General features: G+C 41.7%; 1 protein-coding gene across 2 annotated transcripts in view; it reads right to left on the reverse strand.

Moving 5' to 3' along the window:
• Positions 1-17,096, reverse strand: part of LOC125319527 (3'-5' RNA helicase YTHDC2-like) — a 30,981-nt gene extending 13,885 nt beyond the window's left edge. Inside the window, exons 1-17 of one of the 2 annotated variants that reach the window (XM_048290791.1) lie at positions 16,907-17,096; positions 15,990-16,080; positions 15,432-15,628; positions 13,625-13,824; positions 12,848-13,014; positions 10,311-10,413; positions 8,954-9,110; positions 6,686-6,793; positions 5,441-5,589; positions 4,926-5,061; positions 4,417-4,543; positions 3,341-3,406; positions 2,397-2,575; positions 2,130-2,226; positions 1,966-2,053; positions 1,784-1,864; positions 740-822 (exon numbers count right to left, since the gene is read on the reverse strand). In XM_048290791.1, the coding sequence (XP_048146748.1) occupies positions 740-822; positions 1,784-1,864; positions 1,966-2,053; positions 2,130-2,226; positions 2,397-2,575; positions 3,341-3,406; positions 4,417-4,543; positions 4,926-5,061; positions 5,441-5,589; positions 6,686-6,793; positions 8,954-9,110; positions 10,311-10,413; positions 12,848-13,014; positions 13,625-13,824; positions 15,432-15,628; positions 15,990-16,080; positions 16,907-17,081 (2,204 nt within the window). In that variant the 5' untranslated portion in view covers positions 17,082-17,096. Of the gene's footprint in view, positions 1-739; positions 823-1,783; positions 1,865-1,965; positions 2,054-2,129; positions 2,227-2,396; positions 2,576-3,340; positions 3,407-4,416; positions 4,544-4,925; positions 5,062-5,440; positions 5,590-6,685; positions 6,794-8,953; positions 9,111-10,310; positions 10,414-12,489; positions 12,507-12,847; positions 13,015-13,624; positions 13,825-15,431; positions 15,629-15,989; positions 16,081-16,906 lie in introns of those variants that run through there. The other variant, XM_048290792.1, reaches the window with a different exon arrangement.
• Positions 17,097-17,783: the final 687 nt, after the last annotated feature.

Here is a 17,783-nt window from a genome sequence, read left to right on the forward strand (position 1 = left end):
CAGTGTTGGGAAGAATATGATCATGGCCTGTTAAGTCATGGATAGTTTGGAGAAAGTGAAATAGGCAGTCCTCTGCCCAAAGACAAGGTGTGAAAACAGGTGGACACTGTGACTGCTGGTGCTACGTGGGAGAAAGAGGAAGGAGAACAAATTAATGTAGAGGAATTCCTTGTGGAACAGGGGCATGAGATACCCCAGGAGAGCTTGGGCATCCCAGGGCTGTTGCAGAAGTACCCCTGATGGGGCCTCAGGCTGAAGATAGGCTTGCAAGGCACCTGCTAGCCGGCAGCCTTGAACAGCCTTGGGAAAAGGTATACACTGGTCAGCTCCCCCGCTGCTTAGAGGCTTTCTCATGGGAAAGGGGCGTGAACTTTGAAAAAGTCTAACTTGGTGAAGGTAAACAATGACACGGGAGCACAATGCTCAAATTGTATCGGTGTTCCTGTTGTGTCTCAGGCTGGCTCTCCTGCACCCGGGACCTCCCCCCCGTTAAAACTTAATGGGGTGGAAAACAACCTAGACCTCTGGGAAATGCCTGAGCATCACTTTTCTACAACTTGGGAAATGATTCCAAGGAAATACATGCTGACCCCTACTCATCTGCAGAGAATGAGTGCTGGCCATTGCCCAACACGACACTGGACTAGGCTAGAAACAGTTATTACGTTGTGTGCTTTATTCTTAACACACAGGACGGTGGAGATCTGCGAAATAAGAACCATTATGAGGCATTTATTACCTGCCTTTTCTCTGGATAGCACTGGCTTTTGAAATCCACCCCATTCTTAGCACTGTAACACGGCTCAGTGCATCAAAAGACTTCTATAAAAACAAAGAAAGGAACATAAGCCCAAGACTGAATAGGGCACATGAAATAAAAGTTAGTAGTTATTTAGATTACCAACAGAAGTTCTCTAAAAAGTATGACATAGTAATATATACAGCAGCTTCTGGCACAAAGATATCTTCTCGGTTTCACGTGAATTTATGATGGTACCTCCTTTGCAGTATCTTTGTGCTACACAGTTTTCGAAATTAAACATTTTCTAGTCAACAGGTAATTGCAAGTCAGTAAAAGATACGTCAGGTCTGCGTTCTGAGATATCACAAAGCAAGCAAAAATACATTATTATACCAAATAAAGTTTTCCTCTTTATCTCGCTTGGAAATTACCTCCTTATTTTCCTAGATTTGATGTAAAATTACCAAAAGAAATTGTATTATAAGAACTTCAGAAATTTGGTGTGTGTATCTCCTACGAAATCCAACTCCATTTTCAAAGCCATACACTAGGTCTTAAATTGCCTCGTTCTGTTATCTCACTTTTCTGGAACAAGTAACTTAGGAATAGGCATGCAACACACCCAAAAAAGTGCTTAAAAGCTTAATGGGTTCTTTTTGGACATGATACAATAGTAGGACAAAAGGAACTCCCAGTGTCCTCCAAGTCTCAGGAAGGTGGTGGTCTAAACGGAGGACTTGTTTTAAAAATCAAACCGAAATACTAAATTACAAAAAAAAAAAAAAAAAAAAAAAAAAAAAGATCCATCAACACTTCAACCTACATTAGTTTTTACAGGGCTTTTAGACAGCTAGCTATTTACAGTATTTGTCATAAAACAAATGGATGTTGAAACTTCTCAGTGAGGTCTGTTGCCTGACAGGCACTAGCTCTCAGCCTACTGATAAGTTAAAAAAAAAAGTTCTCCAAAATTTATGCACCGTGTGTTTTAGAATGGCACTAGGAAGTTCACTTCCCAAAGACAATTTAAGGCAGCCGTACCTCTTTCACCTTGCCTGAGTCAATGACAAATACAACATCGCTGACTGTTACGCTGGTTTCTGCAATATTAGTAGAAAGAATCTGCAATGAAAAAAACAACCAAACAACCAAAACTGTAGTAACTGTGAAAGCAAAGGCAAAACAGATCACTGTCGCATCTGACCAAGTCCTCTGATACTTGCAATTTTGCGGACGCCAGAAGGTGGAGTTTCAAGCACTTTTTTCTGATCCAAAGTCTGCACACTCGAATGAAGCATGAAAACTTGGTATCTAATGCAAGACAAAAAGCACGTTTTAAGGATCCTTTAAAGAAGCAATGGAAAGCCACAGAAACTAAAGGTTTTACCTGGGAGCATTATCAGCAAATCTCTTGTCATCAAAAAGAATGCGGTCCCTCAGGCTCACTATCTCATCATATCCAGGAAGAAATATTAAAATGGCTCCTAAAGAAGGAAGTGCGTTTGCAGAGTTAAACAGAAGATTCAAACATATGTCAGCGCCACGTAGACCAGCACTCGGAAGGTTTTAACTTTTGGGGATTTCCAAAGAGCGAGCAGGATTCATCAGAAGCTGAATCCACAACAATTCACTGGGAGTGTGGGTATTTACCTACCCGCATCACAGCTACGACAGATGCTGTGGAGTAAGTGCATGATCAGATCCAGATCCACTTTTTCATCATCAAAGCTGTGATGATAAGCTGTCAGTAGCTCTCTGTCCTCTGCACTAAGGTCGCTACCACTTTTTTGGACCAGGGAACTTTCATCCAGATTTCCAAATCCGAATGAAGCACTGTAATAAAAAAATACGCAGAAGGCTGTTCCCTTCAGGTTTGCATTCAGCCATCAGCTCAAACTTAGATCAAGACCAACATGACCACCGGTCTTGAATTTTAATTTTTAAGTGTAGCAGAAGAGAATCACAGTACTAGTACTGTTCACTGACTTAAATGTTAACCCAACAAAGCATGCAACTTCAATTTTTAGTGTTAACTTTAGTTTTCTTAAACTTCATTGAGACACAACCGTAAGGGAATGAAAGTCTGAAGACATTTCTCGTTTATCAGTTTAAGGAAAAATATTTAAAAGATACGTATTTTCCAAAAATTTCCCACTAGCAGAAACTACACGAAGAGAAATTATAATAATGTAACCTTTACAAAACACTACCTCAACTCTGATAGCTGTAAGTTAATCAAAGAAGCATTCTTGAATGGCCTAGTGGACACGTTACTTCGATAAAGTTTCTTTACTATGTCTATTGTGTATCAACAATACACAGATAAAAACACGTGACAGATTTGTTTCCAAAATAAGCATATGAAGATAAAATGGTTCATAGTATAGAATCAGCAAGTTGTGCTAACCTAAACAACATGACACTGATGACAAACGTTTTTGTTCTTTGTTTTTGAAATACTCCTATTCTCAAAAAAAAGGTATTGCTATTTAGCCCAGATTTTGAAGCATAAAAAGCTAAAACCTCTTCTGATTAAAAGAACACAAACCTCAAATTTCCTTTCACCACAACTCCTTCTGCAAAGCAGTTACAGCTTACCTGTAGGATTCCAACAGATCAACAACCTCTGTCTGTCCAAAGCGCCTAGCCCAGTCCACAGCCGTCCTGAAAGAGTGGCACAAGTATTCTTACCAGATTTTCCACTTCAAAAGACGAGTATGAATAGCACATCATGCGAGGAGACAGCTGACACCACACTTTTGTGTCCATTTTTGCATTGCTAGCAATGCTGTTATTGCTAGATCTGCAACTTCCCATTCTGAAGTGCATGATCACGCGTAACAGCGACCCGATTTTCAGGTAACTCAGTTCCTTACCACACAAGAGTGTCAGTTTTACACAGGAGTACAACACAAACACGCACAAGGAAATGTGGAACAAGGAACCGTGTGCCATACCTTTAAAAAGCCCACACCAGTGTGCAGAGATCAGACCTGCCTGTTTGCAGTACCCTTTAAGTCATCCCAAAAAGTCACACCCCAGGTGTTTTTCATCAAAATGTGGGAAAATACTGGGCTATTTCATGTCTTTCAGAAATCGTCCTCCTCACAGTGCAGTTCACTGGTTTACCTTTAAACTGCATTCCTTCCCAAGTTTTTCAAGTGTTGGTACCAAATATCAGAGCCCTGGAATCCTAATTCTTAGCCTTCCATACTACCATTACTTACTGTACTTCCTGTTTATAGGAAGACACACTTCATGGCCACAAAACTTGAGTCTTTACAGATTCACAAATATTTTTACATGCTACAGCATATTTAGAAACATAAGACAAAGATCTTCTTACACAGGTAACTCCATGAAAATAAGAATCACCAAACATTCTGGTGGAATTCAGCAGATTACAGTCTTTCCACTAACCAGTGTCTTAAATAAGACATACTGAAACCAAGCTTATAGCCCATAATCAAGACCGTGTAATTAAGAATTCCACGTAGAATTTACAGAAAACAATGTGCTTCAACAGAAGTTAGAAATGGTTTAGGCTGTCAAAATCTATAGCTCTTACAGCAGTCTGGTAAGTTAGCAAATTAATTCAGATGTTACAGAATTTTCTTTCTCTCTCCTATATTGACAAATAAATCTATCTTTTGGTTTCTCTGTTTGTTTTTTACCAGCCATTGGATGATTTGCAGTGGATACTTGCTCCCATACTGATCAGCTGTTCTACTTGACTCAAAAAGCCTCTCCCTGAAGAAACCATCAGAGCAGTCACGCCGGTCTCACTGTGCTTATAATCAACTGAGAAGTAAAAAAAAAAAAAAAAAAAAAAAAAAAAAAAAAAAAAAAAAATCAGCAAACCCAATAAAAATGTTTGGGTTTTTTTCCAAATATTCTACAAATATTGCTTTCAAATTCCAGCCCAAAGAGAATTTGTTTCCTCACTCATCTCTGCAGTCAGTTCATGGGAATCCCACATTGTTTTAGAAGCACACTTCTGCCAATACTTCGAAACAACAACAATGAACTAAACAACTCATTAATTCTGCTAGCCCTATTCATTTTTTCAGTAGGCATCAGAATGCAAAAGTAACAACATTTGAAACTGAAGATGAAAGTAGCCATAGAAATTTAAATAAATTTGTGGTTGCTTTTTTGTTATGTAATAACATACAAAACTTACCACTGACATTTTCAGTTAAAATTAGATGGAACACCTGAGCAAAGGAATCAATATCTTTATGCAACCAGATGTCAGACAGACACGAATCCATTTCTTTTACTATCCACGGTTCAAGGCAATTCACATCTTTTTCAGTCTGATGAGAAAGAACAACACTGAAAGATGAATCTCTTCCAAGAGGTGTCTTTATTCTCACACATTACCCACAAAGAATTTGAACAGTTACGTTTTCCCAGCAGCAATCAGAAATCCACCACTCAGGCATCAGTTAAAGCATTGACTGTGTCCTATGCAAGTACTCACACAGGGGCAGTCGAGCCATTTGATCTGAGGAAAAGCTGCGTACAACCACCGTAACCGAAAAGCCCACTTCAGCCAGAGCAGCTCGTCCTAGTAAAGCGACCCTTAAAATGCGTTAATACCTGAGAGCCTACGGCGCTTCAGATAACACACTTTAAACGGCTAGTAATGGAACACAAATATAAACTTCTCTTGCAACAAAAGGAAAAACTTACCAGTTGATTAAATACTGTGTCACCACCATCATCCAACAGACTGTACTCTTCACTTGCCCTTGGAACTGATTTTTGTCTCCGACGTGCCAGTTTGTTGGTGTTTTCTTGAGCGGAACACCACTCAGCAAGAGTGGTTTTCTGTTTCTCTTCTAGAATGCAAAGTATTTCCCAAGAAATTTTTAGAGTCATCTTTATTATCCATTGTTTTCTATTAAAAAATAATTACAGCAGCTCAAAGTTTTACCTATTCAGCTTTATTTAATCTAGAATGCTGCTACAGTCCAACATAAATGACGTGTTTAAGAGTACCCAAAGGGCACCACTGCAAACAAGTGCTGTGAGAACAAGGTAAAACCCAGCATTTTGGTGTTTAACCCCCTAAGCCTCCATTATTCCAAATTACTGCAGTCAAAGGAGCTTCCTAAGGAATTACCTTCTACACAATCTCAGCCCAGCTCTTTCTCCAGAAGTGGAATTCTGGAGACAAGTCATACAGCCCCTGCACGTAACAACTTATTTTTGTATGCAAGTGGAAGAAACAGTAGAAGACACCAGTGTCTTAACTGAGCTTTTCTATCCACAGGGATCAGAGCTGAGCACTGGGATAAACATCCAGTTAGGACTGTATGTTATAGTTTGGGGTTTGCCTTTTTTTTAAATTTTCTTTAAATGATCATTAGGATCACTACTTTCAGTTGCCAGAAAAACTGCTGAAGTAATAGCTACTTAATCAACTGAGAACCAATTATATTTAGTTTAAGAGTGTGAATGCTTATTAAAAAATACATCCATGTCTGTAGAATGCAGTGAAAAATGCTAATAGGAACAACTTGTACATTTTGCGCAAGATGTACAAAATCCTGCCTCCTTTAACAGCTGCACTTGAATTTGCACCCAAAGGTACAGAGCATCCTCTGCTCCTGTAGTTTTCATGTGGGCAGAGCCCCCAATTATATGTAATTCTACACCATAATAATTAGAAAAAATAAGACATTTATCAACTGAAAGTAAAAAGAATGCAACCACTGAATCAAAGTGAATTTCCTTCTTTAATTGCATGAACTTCCATGAACATTACATTTCAACAATGCCAATGCTGAGAGCTTAAAGACACTTGCTGTCATCTAATCACGTCTCATTTCATCTCCTGACTTTGGAATTTTAACGAAAATCATCCTGTTAATCATTTGTTCAATCAAGCAATGCTTCTCATTGCCAACCCTTACGATTAACTAGGTCACCAACCTTGCTGCTTCTCTTTTTTGTACTTTACCATCCCTTTGTTTGTATACCCAGTGCTTCGCAAGATGTCCTCCAGAAACATCTCTTTAACTTCAAAAGGTCTTCCTTGGACTGAAAGGACAAAAATTCCATCAAAGATGAGATATTCCCCAGCTTCACTTACAGCATTATTTTTCAAAAAAAATTATCTTCACTGGAGTTCATTTTTCTTAAAATTATACAAAACAAAACATTTCCAAAGTCAAATGCTATCTTGTTTCTCATTAACCTCTTCAATTATATCAGCTGTTATATAGCAAGAGATGCTCATAAGATTCAGAGTTGTTAGCTGCAATTTTTTAAAATGAGAAGAAGAAAACAGCCATTTTTGTTTAGGGTTACAAACAAGAACTCACCACGTAAGCCTGCCACCTGGAGTAAAAACGCAATTATTTAACAAGCAATTAATACAGCTTTGTGCAAGACTCCACAAGGAGACAGTACATCTTTGTGTTGAACTACTTTCTTTCATGAGAAGTATGTGAGGAGATAGGCTTTTCTCAGCGTCCTCAACTGATTCAGCAAAGCTGGGCTTTCTTTACTGAATACTTCCGGACAGATGAGACATCCCAGTGGTCTTTACCTCCTAATAATTTATCCTTACTTCTTTTTCAACACGACTCTTTTCTAGACCTTATCTGTGAACATTAAAGGATGCTTTTCGCATGAAGAATTCAAATCTTGACATTTTGATTTCTGGTCCCTTAAGATGACTTTAGATCACTCAGGATTTTCCTTCAGAAAGAACCATCTACAGTCCACATACTTCGAGAAGCTGTCATAGAGGAAGCCTTCCAACACCCATCACAAACTCTTGTGTACTACAGCAATCCACAACTACAAAATGTTGGTTTCTGTGGTCAGGATTTTGTCAGCCACATTGCTGAAGGAGAAGCAAACCTTTTTCATTACATTAACAGACAGAAGTCTAAAGCCGCTTCTTTTAATTCTTAAATTCCCAAAAACAAAAAAGGAAACAACATCTTTCCAATTGCTATTGGCCTGCTACACAACCAGCATAACCACTGTGGTAAACTGGAGCGACTCTCATCAGAATTTCCAAAACAAATACACTCATCTAAAAGAACAGGAAGCTGCAAGAAGAGTAAACTGGAAAGCCACACAACAATCACAGCTGAGGCTCTCCCCTGCAAAAAAAAATTCAGAGAACATGAAATCAAGTGTAATTTCCAGATTCCTGTCTCAAACAAGTTGCAAGCCTTATTTTACTAGGCAGAAGTTCAGAACTGGGAACTAGAAAGAAACACTTCTATCTGTAAAAAAACCAACGAGGTTTCCTTCTCACGAACATTTGCTAAAACAAACCAGTAACTGATTCCACCCATTTCCTAGAACTGTTGAGATTTTTAAAAATACAGGCTGACATGCAGAGAGTCCACCTGATTGTCAAATAAAGCATTTCTCTTAAAAGCTACTGTTCAAAATACAATAAACTTGGACATCATTGTTGAAAAAGGAAGAGGACTGCGAGCTGCCAGAGGAGGTCACCCATGCAGAAAACCTGCAAGCCAGGAGGGTGGGAAAAAGAAAACAAGCCCACGCAAACCCCCCCACCTCCCACACATCTGTATTTTGCCTCTCCTAAAGATCAGTCAAATGAAATTAAAGCAGCAATAATGGGAACTTTTCTTTGCATCTCAAAGTCATCTAACTGCAGGTAACCGAGGCTGACCATAAACTAACAGAAACTGGATGTCTTTTCTGAGTATTTACCTAGAGGAACAGCTACTGATTTTCTTTAAAACAAAGAATCACGTGATTGAAGCATGAAACCAAACCTGCCTAGGCCTCCTGTATTTCTCAACTGAACAGGTACAGTTATCTGCGATTTATCCAGTAACAACCTTTATGAGATCTGAAGAATTAGAATCTGCTGCAATGCATTAACATGCATCACACTAGTGTAGCTCCTAAGTCCTGTACCAGCATGGAAGCAGCACTTCAATAACCTTTTCCTACTTCTTGAATTAAACGTGGAGAGGGCCAGGACATTCCTGCATTTACAGAACTCCCAGCGATAAAAACACTTCCCTCTGAAGCAGGCGCAAATAGTTAAGAAACAAGAAACCTGAATACACAAAGAACAGGCACTGCTGTAATTCCGAGTGTATTCACCACCTGCCTTTACTCAGAGTAGTTTGCTACAGTTCACTGAAGTCTGTGAGTCTGGGGCAAGTATACTCAGATTTAAGAGTTAAGAGAAGTACTTACTGTGTATTACTGGGCAGCTTCCAAAATACCTAATAAAAAGATTCGCATCTAGAGCAGCACTAGAAATAATTAGTTTTAAATTATTCTGGTTTTGCAGCACATCTCTCAGTTTTATTAGCAAGAAGTCGCTGAACCTATCCCTCTCATGTACTTCATCCTGTAATAAAAGGAAAAAAAACAAGAGATAAACAAACATCACAGATGCAAGATCATAACTTCTGACAAATACAAACCTCTTTTTTAAAAAAATAAAATACATGATTTGGTGGTACATCACAGAGGCCTTAAAATGTGTAAATCTAGCTTAAGGTAAGGGGGTTTTTTTAAACTATCCACAAGCAAAAAAAAAGTTTCAAAAAGTTTTTATCAGAGCAGAGCGCACTGTAATGCACAAGCCACACACACCTTAATGTCAGAGGCCAAAGTAAATGCCTGAAACCTCTCTAATTTTGTATTGGAAGCCAAATTTCAAGAAAAGGTCACAAACCACAAATCCTACAAATCTTATTTTAATAAATTCTCACTTCACAACTGATGAGCATTTAAAGAAATGTATGACACCACATAATCAGAAAAAAAGACATTGCTTAGACAAGTCATACACAAAGCCTGTAAATTAAGGACATAACTGGTTAATCATCTTTGTCATTCTTCTGTTTTGTTTTGTATTATGAATGAATGAAACAGGACTCAAATACAAGGCTTGTAGGCTGACATCAAGAATTAATAGACCACTCTCATGCTTTTTTAACTCTGATAAACAGGTAGGCACCTAAACTTACCGTGACTTTTTTGTCTTCAGTAGTGGAGTACTTAAATCTTGCCATAAACATTCTGGTTCCCCTTACTTACAGAACTCCACAATAGGAATATTAACACAATCATAAATGAACGCTCCTGAACAATTTGCTAGCAATTAGATTGCACATTATCTTGAAAACACTCGGCAAACAAATGGACTGAAAACCTGGTATTGCTGAAACAAATACATGATAACAGAAATTCTGACACAATCATATCGAACCACATCTAAGCCTCCCTAAGGCTTTTCTGCCGACAGAGGAATTTCAGAAAAATTTACACTTCTGTCCTCCTCAACTCCTCCTGATTCCACACCTAATTATTGGCATGAACATAAAATAAGATGTTTTTCCAGGGAAAAACACAAACAAACGCACAGAAAAGCACCAAAACCCACAAAACATGCATGCTACACTAAGGACTCAGAAAGCCTTTAAAGTCGATTCAGATTCTACCAAACAAAACCACCGAAAACGCTCAGCAAATTTAAATAAAACAAACTAGGACCACATTTTCCAATTAACAAGCAACACATGAAAGACCACAGGATGCTCACCACAATTACATGTGTCACAGTGGAGAGGGTGCTGTCTCCTGCCATCAGCGTGCGAAGGAGCATATCATTAGTGCAGAATGTTACCAGTGTCTTTGGAGAAACCCTATGGAACAGAGCACAGAGACGACTCAGGGGTTTTGCACCACTTAAAGGCTGCTAGCAGCTTTCCATGGCTCAAAAATTAAAGCAGCTGCTGACCAGAAGAGGCATTACAGTTCTCTCACCAAAGAACTCCTGCATACCCCTTGTTTTCAAACTATGCCTATTCCCAGACATTTCCTAACAACTCTTAGTGCTTGCGCTCCTAACTTTGAACAATGGATTAATTGAAAACATCAGATTCAAATTTTAATAAGTAAGAAAGTTAAACAGAACCATGAGAAACAGTCATTCTCCATGTCATTCAATTTACTAGAAAATCCCATGTGGAAAACCAGGTTCCAATTCCTCAGCATATGCTTGGATATAGCCTTTGTATTTGCCTACACGTGGTGGGATGAGCCTGGCTGGATGCCAGGTGCCACCCAAGCCACTCTATCCCTCCTCTCCTGAGCTGGGCAGGGGAGAGGAAATACAATGGAAGACTCACAGGGTCAGGACCAGGATAAGGAGAACATGGGTCTCTCCCATGGGCAACAGTCCTCCGTGAGCTTCTCCAGCATGAGTCCTTCCCAGGGGCTGCAGGTCTTCATAAAAGGGACCTGCTCCAGCACAGGGTGCAGTCCCTCAGGAACAGCCTGCTCCAGCGTGGGACCCCCACAGGGTCACAATACTGACAGCGAACTGGGGGCTCTCTCCACAGGGCCACAGGCCCTGCCAAGAGCCTGCTCCAACATAGGCTTCCCAGAGGATCACAGCCTCTTTCAAGCACCCACCTGCTGCAACACGGAGTCCTGCACGGGCTGCAGGGGGATCCCCGCTGCACCATGCGCCTCCATGGGCTGCAGGAGCACAGCTGCCTCACCATGGGCTGCACCACGGGCTGCTCTGGCACCTGGAGCACCTCCTCCCCTCCCACACTGACCTTCCCATCTGCAGAGGTGCTCCTCCCACATGCGCTCGCTGCTCTCCTTGGACTTCGGCCTCTGTTGTGCAGGTTTTTCTCCCCCATTCCCTGCTGTCCCAGAGGCACTACCACCATCACAGATGGGCTCAGCCTTGGCCAGAGGCAGGTCCGTCCTGGCTGGCACTGTCTCTGTCACACACGGGGAAGGCTTCTGGCATCTTCTCACAGAAAGCCGCCCCACAGCTCCCAAAGCCTTGTCACGCAAACCTAATACACTACAGCTGACTAAATCACAAAGCAATCAGCTGATCCTTTGGTTTTTCAGGAAGTCAAAATACTGAAGTGTAACTATTCTACACCTGGGGCAGAGTTAGCTGCCCCAGTAAAAACAGCAATTGTCACTACTTTCGCTGGTGCTGCCATCCCAAAGGAACCAAAAAGTTCCTTTGTACTGTCCTCCACAGCTCTTTCTGGAAGACCATTAAGAAAACTTAAAAAATTAGACTTCTTTCTTACTATAAGCACCCCTAAACACCTCCACTCCAGATCTTTTCTGTGCACACCTGGAAATATTGCCATCTCTCCCTTTTAGTGTTTCTCCAGAGTAAATGCATTGATTCTTCTCAAGATGGATTTTCTTCCATTTTGATCTGACTTTGCTCTTCTTCTGCCAGCACAGTAGCCAGTATTCCAGCCATTAATCATTCAGCTTATTTGTGATACATCTTCACTAGCTCTTCTAATCCCTTAATAGCCTCATAGCTATTAATAGCACATTCCAATTCTTGTCTTGGCTTTGTTGTTCAAGCACATTCGTTTTCCTCAGCCGTGAGTTATCTTCGTTCATTCAAGCAACACAACCTTTTGCCACCTTCTGGTCACTCATATCCCAGCCGTCGCCCCTTCCCTGAAATGTCACTGGCTACACAGTGCAAAGATGTAAAAACCCATTCACACTCTGCTTCACAGACAAATTCATCAAGTGATTGAAAGCTCTACTTTGACGTCACTTCACGTTTTAAAAGCTGAACCACAGTAAACTTAACCCAAACTGGACTGGTAAATAATGCTCAGCTTCATCAGTCACTTTCCAATTTTGTTGTTCTCTCTTTTATGACCCATACCAACTCACACTATATACGTTTGTTACAGCATGCTGGTCTTCCTACCTACCTTCAAAGCTTGCAGAACTTTTGGATCCACACATGTTAAAAGTAGAGAGGGGAAAAAAAGAGAAGAGAGGAAAGTGTAGACTTGATCTGAAAATCAGACAAGGATTTACATGCACACACTCCCTAGAAGAAACCAATAGAAAGCACTTGAAATTCAGTTCAGTATGACAAGCTACTACATGAAACGGCAAAATACAGGAAGAAAGCTGTCCTTTTCACTCCTAAGTCTTCCTTACCTGCAATAACATACCCCACCTATGATTTATGGGGCTGCATCCCAAATAGACTGCAGTTTAAAGGTACACAAGATTCACGATACCAGCACGAGATCAACTGACACTTAGAAGCACCATTAGTACCTGCTTTCCAACCGGAGCTGGTAACCAATTGTCTGGCCAATCTTCTCTCTCCTTTCTGCTGCCACCCTTTCAGCCACAGCAACAGCTGCTAAACGTCTCGGCTGAGTGCAAAACACACGACAGGGAGCTCCGTTCTTGTAGCAGTCATCAAGGATAAACTGAGGGATCTGGAAAGAAGTGGTTCAAATTTACTTTTTGAGAAAGTCACAGCTTTCTTAGCACAGGGAAACAATTTAACTGCATCTCAGTATTACACGTTGCAACAGACTTTTCAATAGGATTATCACTGCAAATATACCTGAATGGGCATAAAATAAATTTCTAAGTATAACCTGTTGAGGGTTTTTTTTTTTTTTAAAGTTGAAGTGTCTCTCTCCTGCTTCAGAGAGCTCTATAGGAAAAAAAGCCCTGTAGATAATCTCTCATTTTAACACAAAAAATGTATTACTCTGGGTACTAAGAACAGAACTAGCCTTAGAAGAAAAAGGGTTATACAAACATCACAGCTACTTTCCCCTCAATATTTTGTAATATTTTAATGAAAAAATTATATCTATCAGAAAACTGTGAGGAACCATTTATGCTTTTAGTACCTATCTATCTGCTGGCTTAGTATTTCAAAAGCTAGAAAGTGAACTGGAACACAAGATTTTCAATCATACAGGAAAAGAAAAGCCTTAAAATAGCATAGAAATATCCCTTACCACAAATATTACAAAATTGGCATTAGTTTAGTATAAATACTGTTATCTTTTTCATGTCATTGAGGAAACATACTTGAGTAGTTTTTCCCGATCCCGTCTCTCCTATAATCAAAACAATTTTATTGTCCTTTATCGTTTGGACAATTTCTTCCTGTTTTTCAAGAACTGGTAGTGATTGCCTGAAGGAATCGAACTCTGATTCCCCTCTTTTCACTGGGACCTGGGGGATCCCGTCATTAAGTCGACCGCTTGTCTTGTTCAATTCTTTGTTTTCTGTGAAGAGAAATTAAGAATTTACTTCTACAGACACAGAGGAAGGTCACCAAAACACTGCTCAAAAATTATACTTAACAATTAACCTTCCTGACTTTTTATGCACCCCTGTGGGTAAAGTGACAAACCCAGCACACATTTAGAAGTCAGACCCATAGCAACACGTCCTGTTATGGTGCTTGAAATAGGCATTTTTCAGAACAGTTATTACTTTCATAGGTATTTCAAACACAACCAGACTCTCCCAGAGCACTGCTCCATGCCAAAAAAGCCCACAAAGAGCAAAAGGAGAAAGAGAAACTAAACCGGAGAAAACCAGCCTGGTGTATTTTGGTGGCCTTCGTATCTGCGTGCACGTTTCACATCTGCAGTTTCCCTAGAAATACACGCTCACAGAGTTCAACCTTTAAGCTATTCCATGCATTTGCCCCAAATCGTATTAATCCAAGCGCGCTGTATCGGGGGTCCTGGACCCGCACAGCAGCGTGGTGTGTTAGAAAGCAGCGCGTAAGTAGCCAAAAAACGTGCACATCTTCTGAGGGAGCTGCTTCAAACCCAGCACTGTAAATGCTACTCTGTAATTCCTTGATCATTATCTTCCAGAAGAATGAAAAACTTGCTGCAAACTCAATTATACATATTTAACGTGATTAACAGATTCACATGCTAAATTACAAGCTCTGTTGTACCAAGACAAACACAGACTAAAAGATTAGAACTAAAAACACATGCTTGAAAAGCAGAGAAAGATAAATGTTAGACTCTTCATTAGCTTACCCCTTACATTTCTAAGACATCGTGTTTCAGTACTTTTATTATAGCTGCCCTCTGTTCATTAAACAATCCTATTAAACAACCGAAACAATTGAAAAAATCAGCAAAGGAAGCGCTTTAAGAACAGACACCACATATCAGAAATATTTAATTAAACAAGGCATATTGGTACAAGTGTTTTCTCTTCGCTACAGCCACCTCTGCACACAGAAACACAGTATAACTCTTCCACTCACAGCTGTTAAAGCCGTAATCTAGATAAAAGCGTTGCTTTCAAAAAACCCCCAACATTTTATCAGATGTTTGTCTTCAGTGAACTCCTTCATATCCTAGAAATCAAGAAGTCTGGACAGTAGTATCTTAAGGATCACGTCTATTTGGTAGAGATCAAGAAACAAAAACTAAATTTCTTGCTTTGTCAAGTACGTGAATTTCTGTAAGCAGCACAGCCAACCTCATTCTTTCGTAAGGGTGTTCTCACACGGCATCACGGTAAGACCTGACTCTTCAATCCCACCTCATGGAACTTGTATGAAGCCACATTTCACAAATGTGCTTCCGAAAAGATTTGGCTGGAACTGGCTCAAAGGTCCTAAATTAACTCAGCACAAGGTAGACATCGCAATGTGCGTGATATGACTGCCCAAGTTCCTCACAACACCGGTTATAAAAGACCTTGAAAGTAAAGAAAATTCATGTGTTTGTTTAAAGGTGCATGGTAGGGCAGGCAAGGGGACAGAACAGAAAGGGGTTTGTTTTGCACTCGGGTCGTACGTTGTTTTTTCAAGTGGTGTTGACAGACAAGTCCAAATCCGAAGACACGCTGAACATACCAGATTCAATAGCACGCGCACTTCCTCGCTCTGTCCTTGGCAAGAGTTCTGTGCGTTCCTTGTTCGTGACGGGAAAGCTCTGAATGAGGCTCCGAACGGTGTGTTTTGTACGGAGAGCCAAGTCGCAAGCCATGACTGCACGTGTCAGTTCTGAGACATCCTTCTTCCTTACAGTCAGGTATCGATTTGCTCCTTTTCTGTCGGGGGGAAAAGAAAACCTATCTTAGGAATAAGTGACCTACTCTAGGTTAACTTTTATCTGTCAAAGTATGAGGTTCTATGCAAAACCTTTAAAAGAAAAGCAGAGATCATGGTGAGAAGCCTCTTTTATGGACACGCGAAACCCATGAAGTATAAAAGCAAGCCATCTCAAAAAGCATGCCACAAGTTTTTCCGAACCAACAAAGACACTTATTTCTATGCCTACTTTTACACTTTTTTCTCTAATACCATTCCTTGCAGCAGAGTCGGCTATGTTGGAAATATCAATCATGTTATCATTAGTCATGAAATTCCATTCATCTGCACCCAAAAAATGAAAATTGTACCCCAACTTACCCTTTGCTTTTAGACACCAGTCCAAGAGACTGACAGAGCTGGTGAACAAACGCTCTTTCAGTACTAGTGAAACTAGAAGGAAATTCCATCTCTAGAATGATAAATAATAGTAAAAAACCAGTAACAATGTAACAGGCATTCTTGACATGTTATCTTGGTGTTACAGAATCAAAGAATTGTTAGGATTGGAAGGGACCTCTGGAGATCACCCAGAGCAACCCCCTGCCAAGGCAGAGTCACCTGGAGCAGGTGACACAGGAGCATGCCCAGGTGGGTTTGGGATGTCTCCAGAGGGGGAGACTCCACGTCCTCCCTGGGCAGCTGTTCCAGTTCTCTGCCACCCTCATGGATAAAAGGTCTTCCTCATGTTGAGGTGCAACTTCTTGGGTTTTAGTTTATGGCCACTGCTCCTTGTTCTGTCACCAAAAACTCCGGCACCACACTCCTGGGACTCATCTTGGAGATATTTATAAGCATTCACATAAATACGTATATTTATACGTATTTATACTCAGTCTCCTCTAGGCTAAACAGGTCTAGGTCCCACATCTCTCCTCACAGAAGAGATGCTCCAGACCTCTCATCATCTCATCTCATCTCATCTCATCTCATCTCATCTCATCTCATCTCATCTCATCTCATCTCATCTCATCTCATCTCATCTCATCTCATCTCATCTCATCTCATCTCATCTCATCTCATCTCATCTCATCTCATCTCGCCTGTGGCCTTTGCTGAACCCTGACCAGTAGCTCCCTGTCTCTGTGCTGAGGAGCCCAGAGCTGGACACAGCACCCCAGCTGTGCCTCACTAGGGCCGGGCACAGGGGCAGGATCCCCTCCCTGACCCGCTGCCAGCGCCCTCCCGACACCCGCAGGGTCGCCCCGGGCCGGGCCGGGCCGCGCCGCGCCGCGCACCCGCCTCGTCCCCGCTCCGGAACCGCTCCAGGGCGAGCTGCACCGCCATCTCCACCTCCTCGTCCACGCCGAGCTCCCTGAGGGCCTCGGCCCGGGCGCGCACCGCGGCGGCGGCAGCCGAGCCCCCCGCGGCCCCGCCGGGCTGCCGCCGCGCGACCCGCCTGTGTCGCGACATGGCCCCGACAGCGCCGCCACACGGCCCCGACAGCGCCGCGACACCGGCACGGATCGGCGGGCGCTGCTCCCGGGCCCGGGGGGCGACGCCGGCGGCAGGGCGGGGCCGGGCGTGCGTGGGGTCATCCACAGCCGGAATCGGCCCCGAACGGAAGGAAATCGGGTCTTTCCCCCGTTCGGTGTTGAAGCCTGCCCATGTGCCGAGGCCTGTGCATGGCCGTGACCAAAAAGTGGCACTGGTACCCTGTCTGGTCATAAATTACGTGATCTAATTGAATGGCATTAAACGTAGGTGTGGCGAGGGTCATCTCGGCCCTCAGCCTCCTCACGGCTGTACAGTGCCACTCGCCCTCGATTTTGGATCGTCTTCTCTTGCTGTCCTTTGACTCCACGCTGAGGACATGAGATAGAAACGAAGCCCAAACCTCTTGGGCATGACACAGGGCTCGGTATTGAAGGCTGCTGCTTTAGAAACATCTAAGTCAGAGGGAGAGTACTTTGAAGAAGAACAAACTACTCTTCAGTTGTGAACTGGAGAATTAAATAAATAGAAAATAAACACCCACTGTCTGATGTAGCTGGCTGAAAAATAGCTCTTAAGAGACCTCTACCAAAGCTGTGTACAAGGGTCACTTCAGCATAATTCTGCACTGAGAGGTCGCACTGGAGCTGAACAATCGATCTATTGTAAGGTTATTTTAAA

This window comes from Corvus hawaiiensis, chromosome Z (assembly GCF_020740725.1).
Source record: "Corvus hawaiiensis isolate bCorHaw1 chromosome Z, bCorHaw1.pri.cur, whole genome shotgun sequence".
Lineage (NCBI taxonomy): Eukaryota > Metazoa > Chordata > Aves > Passeriformes > Corvidae > Corvus > Corvus hawaiiensis.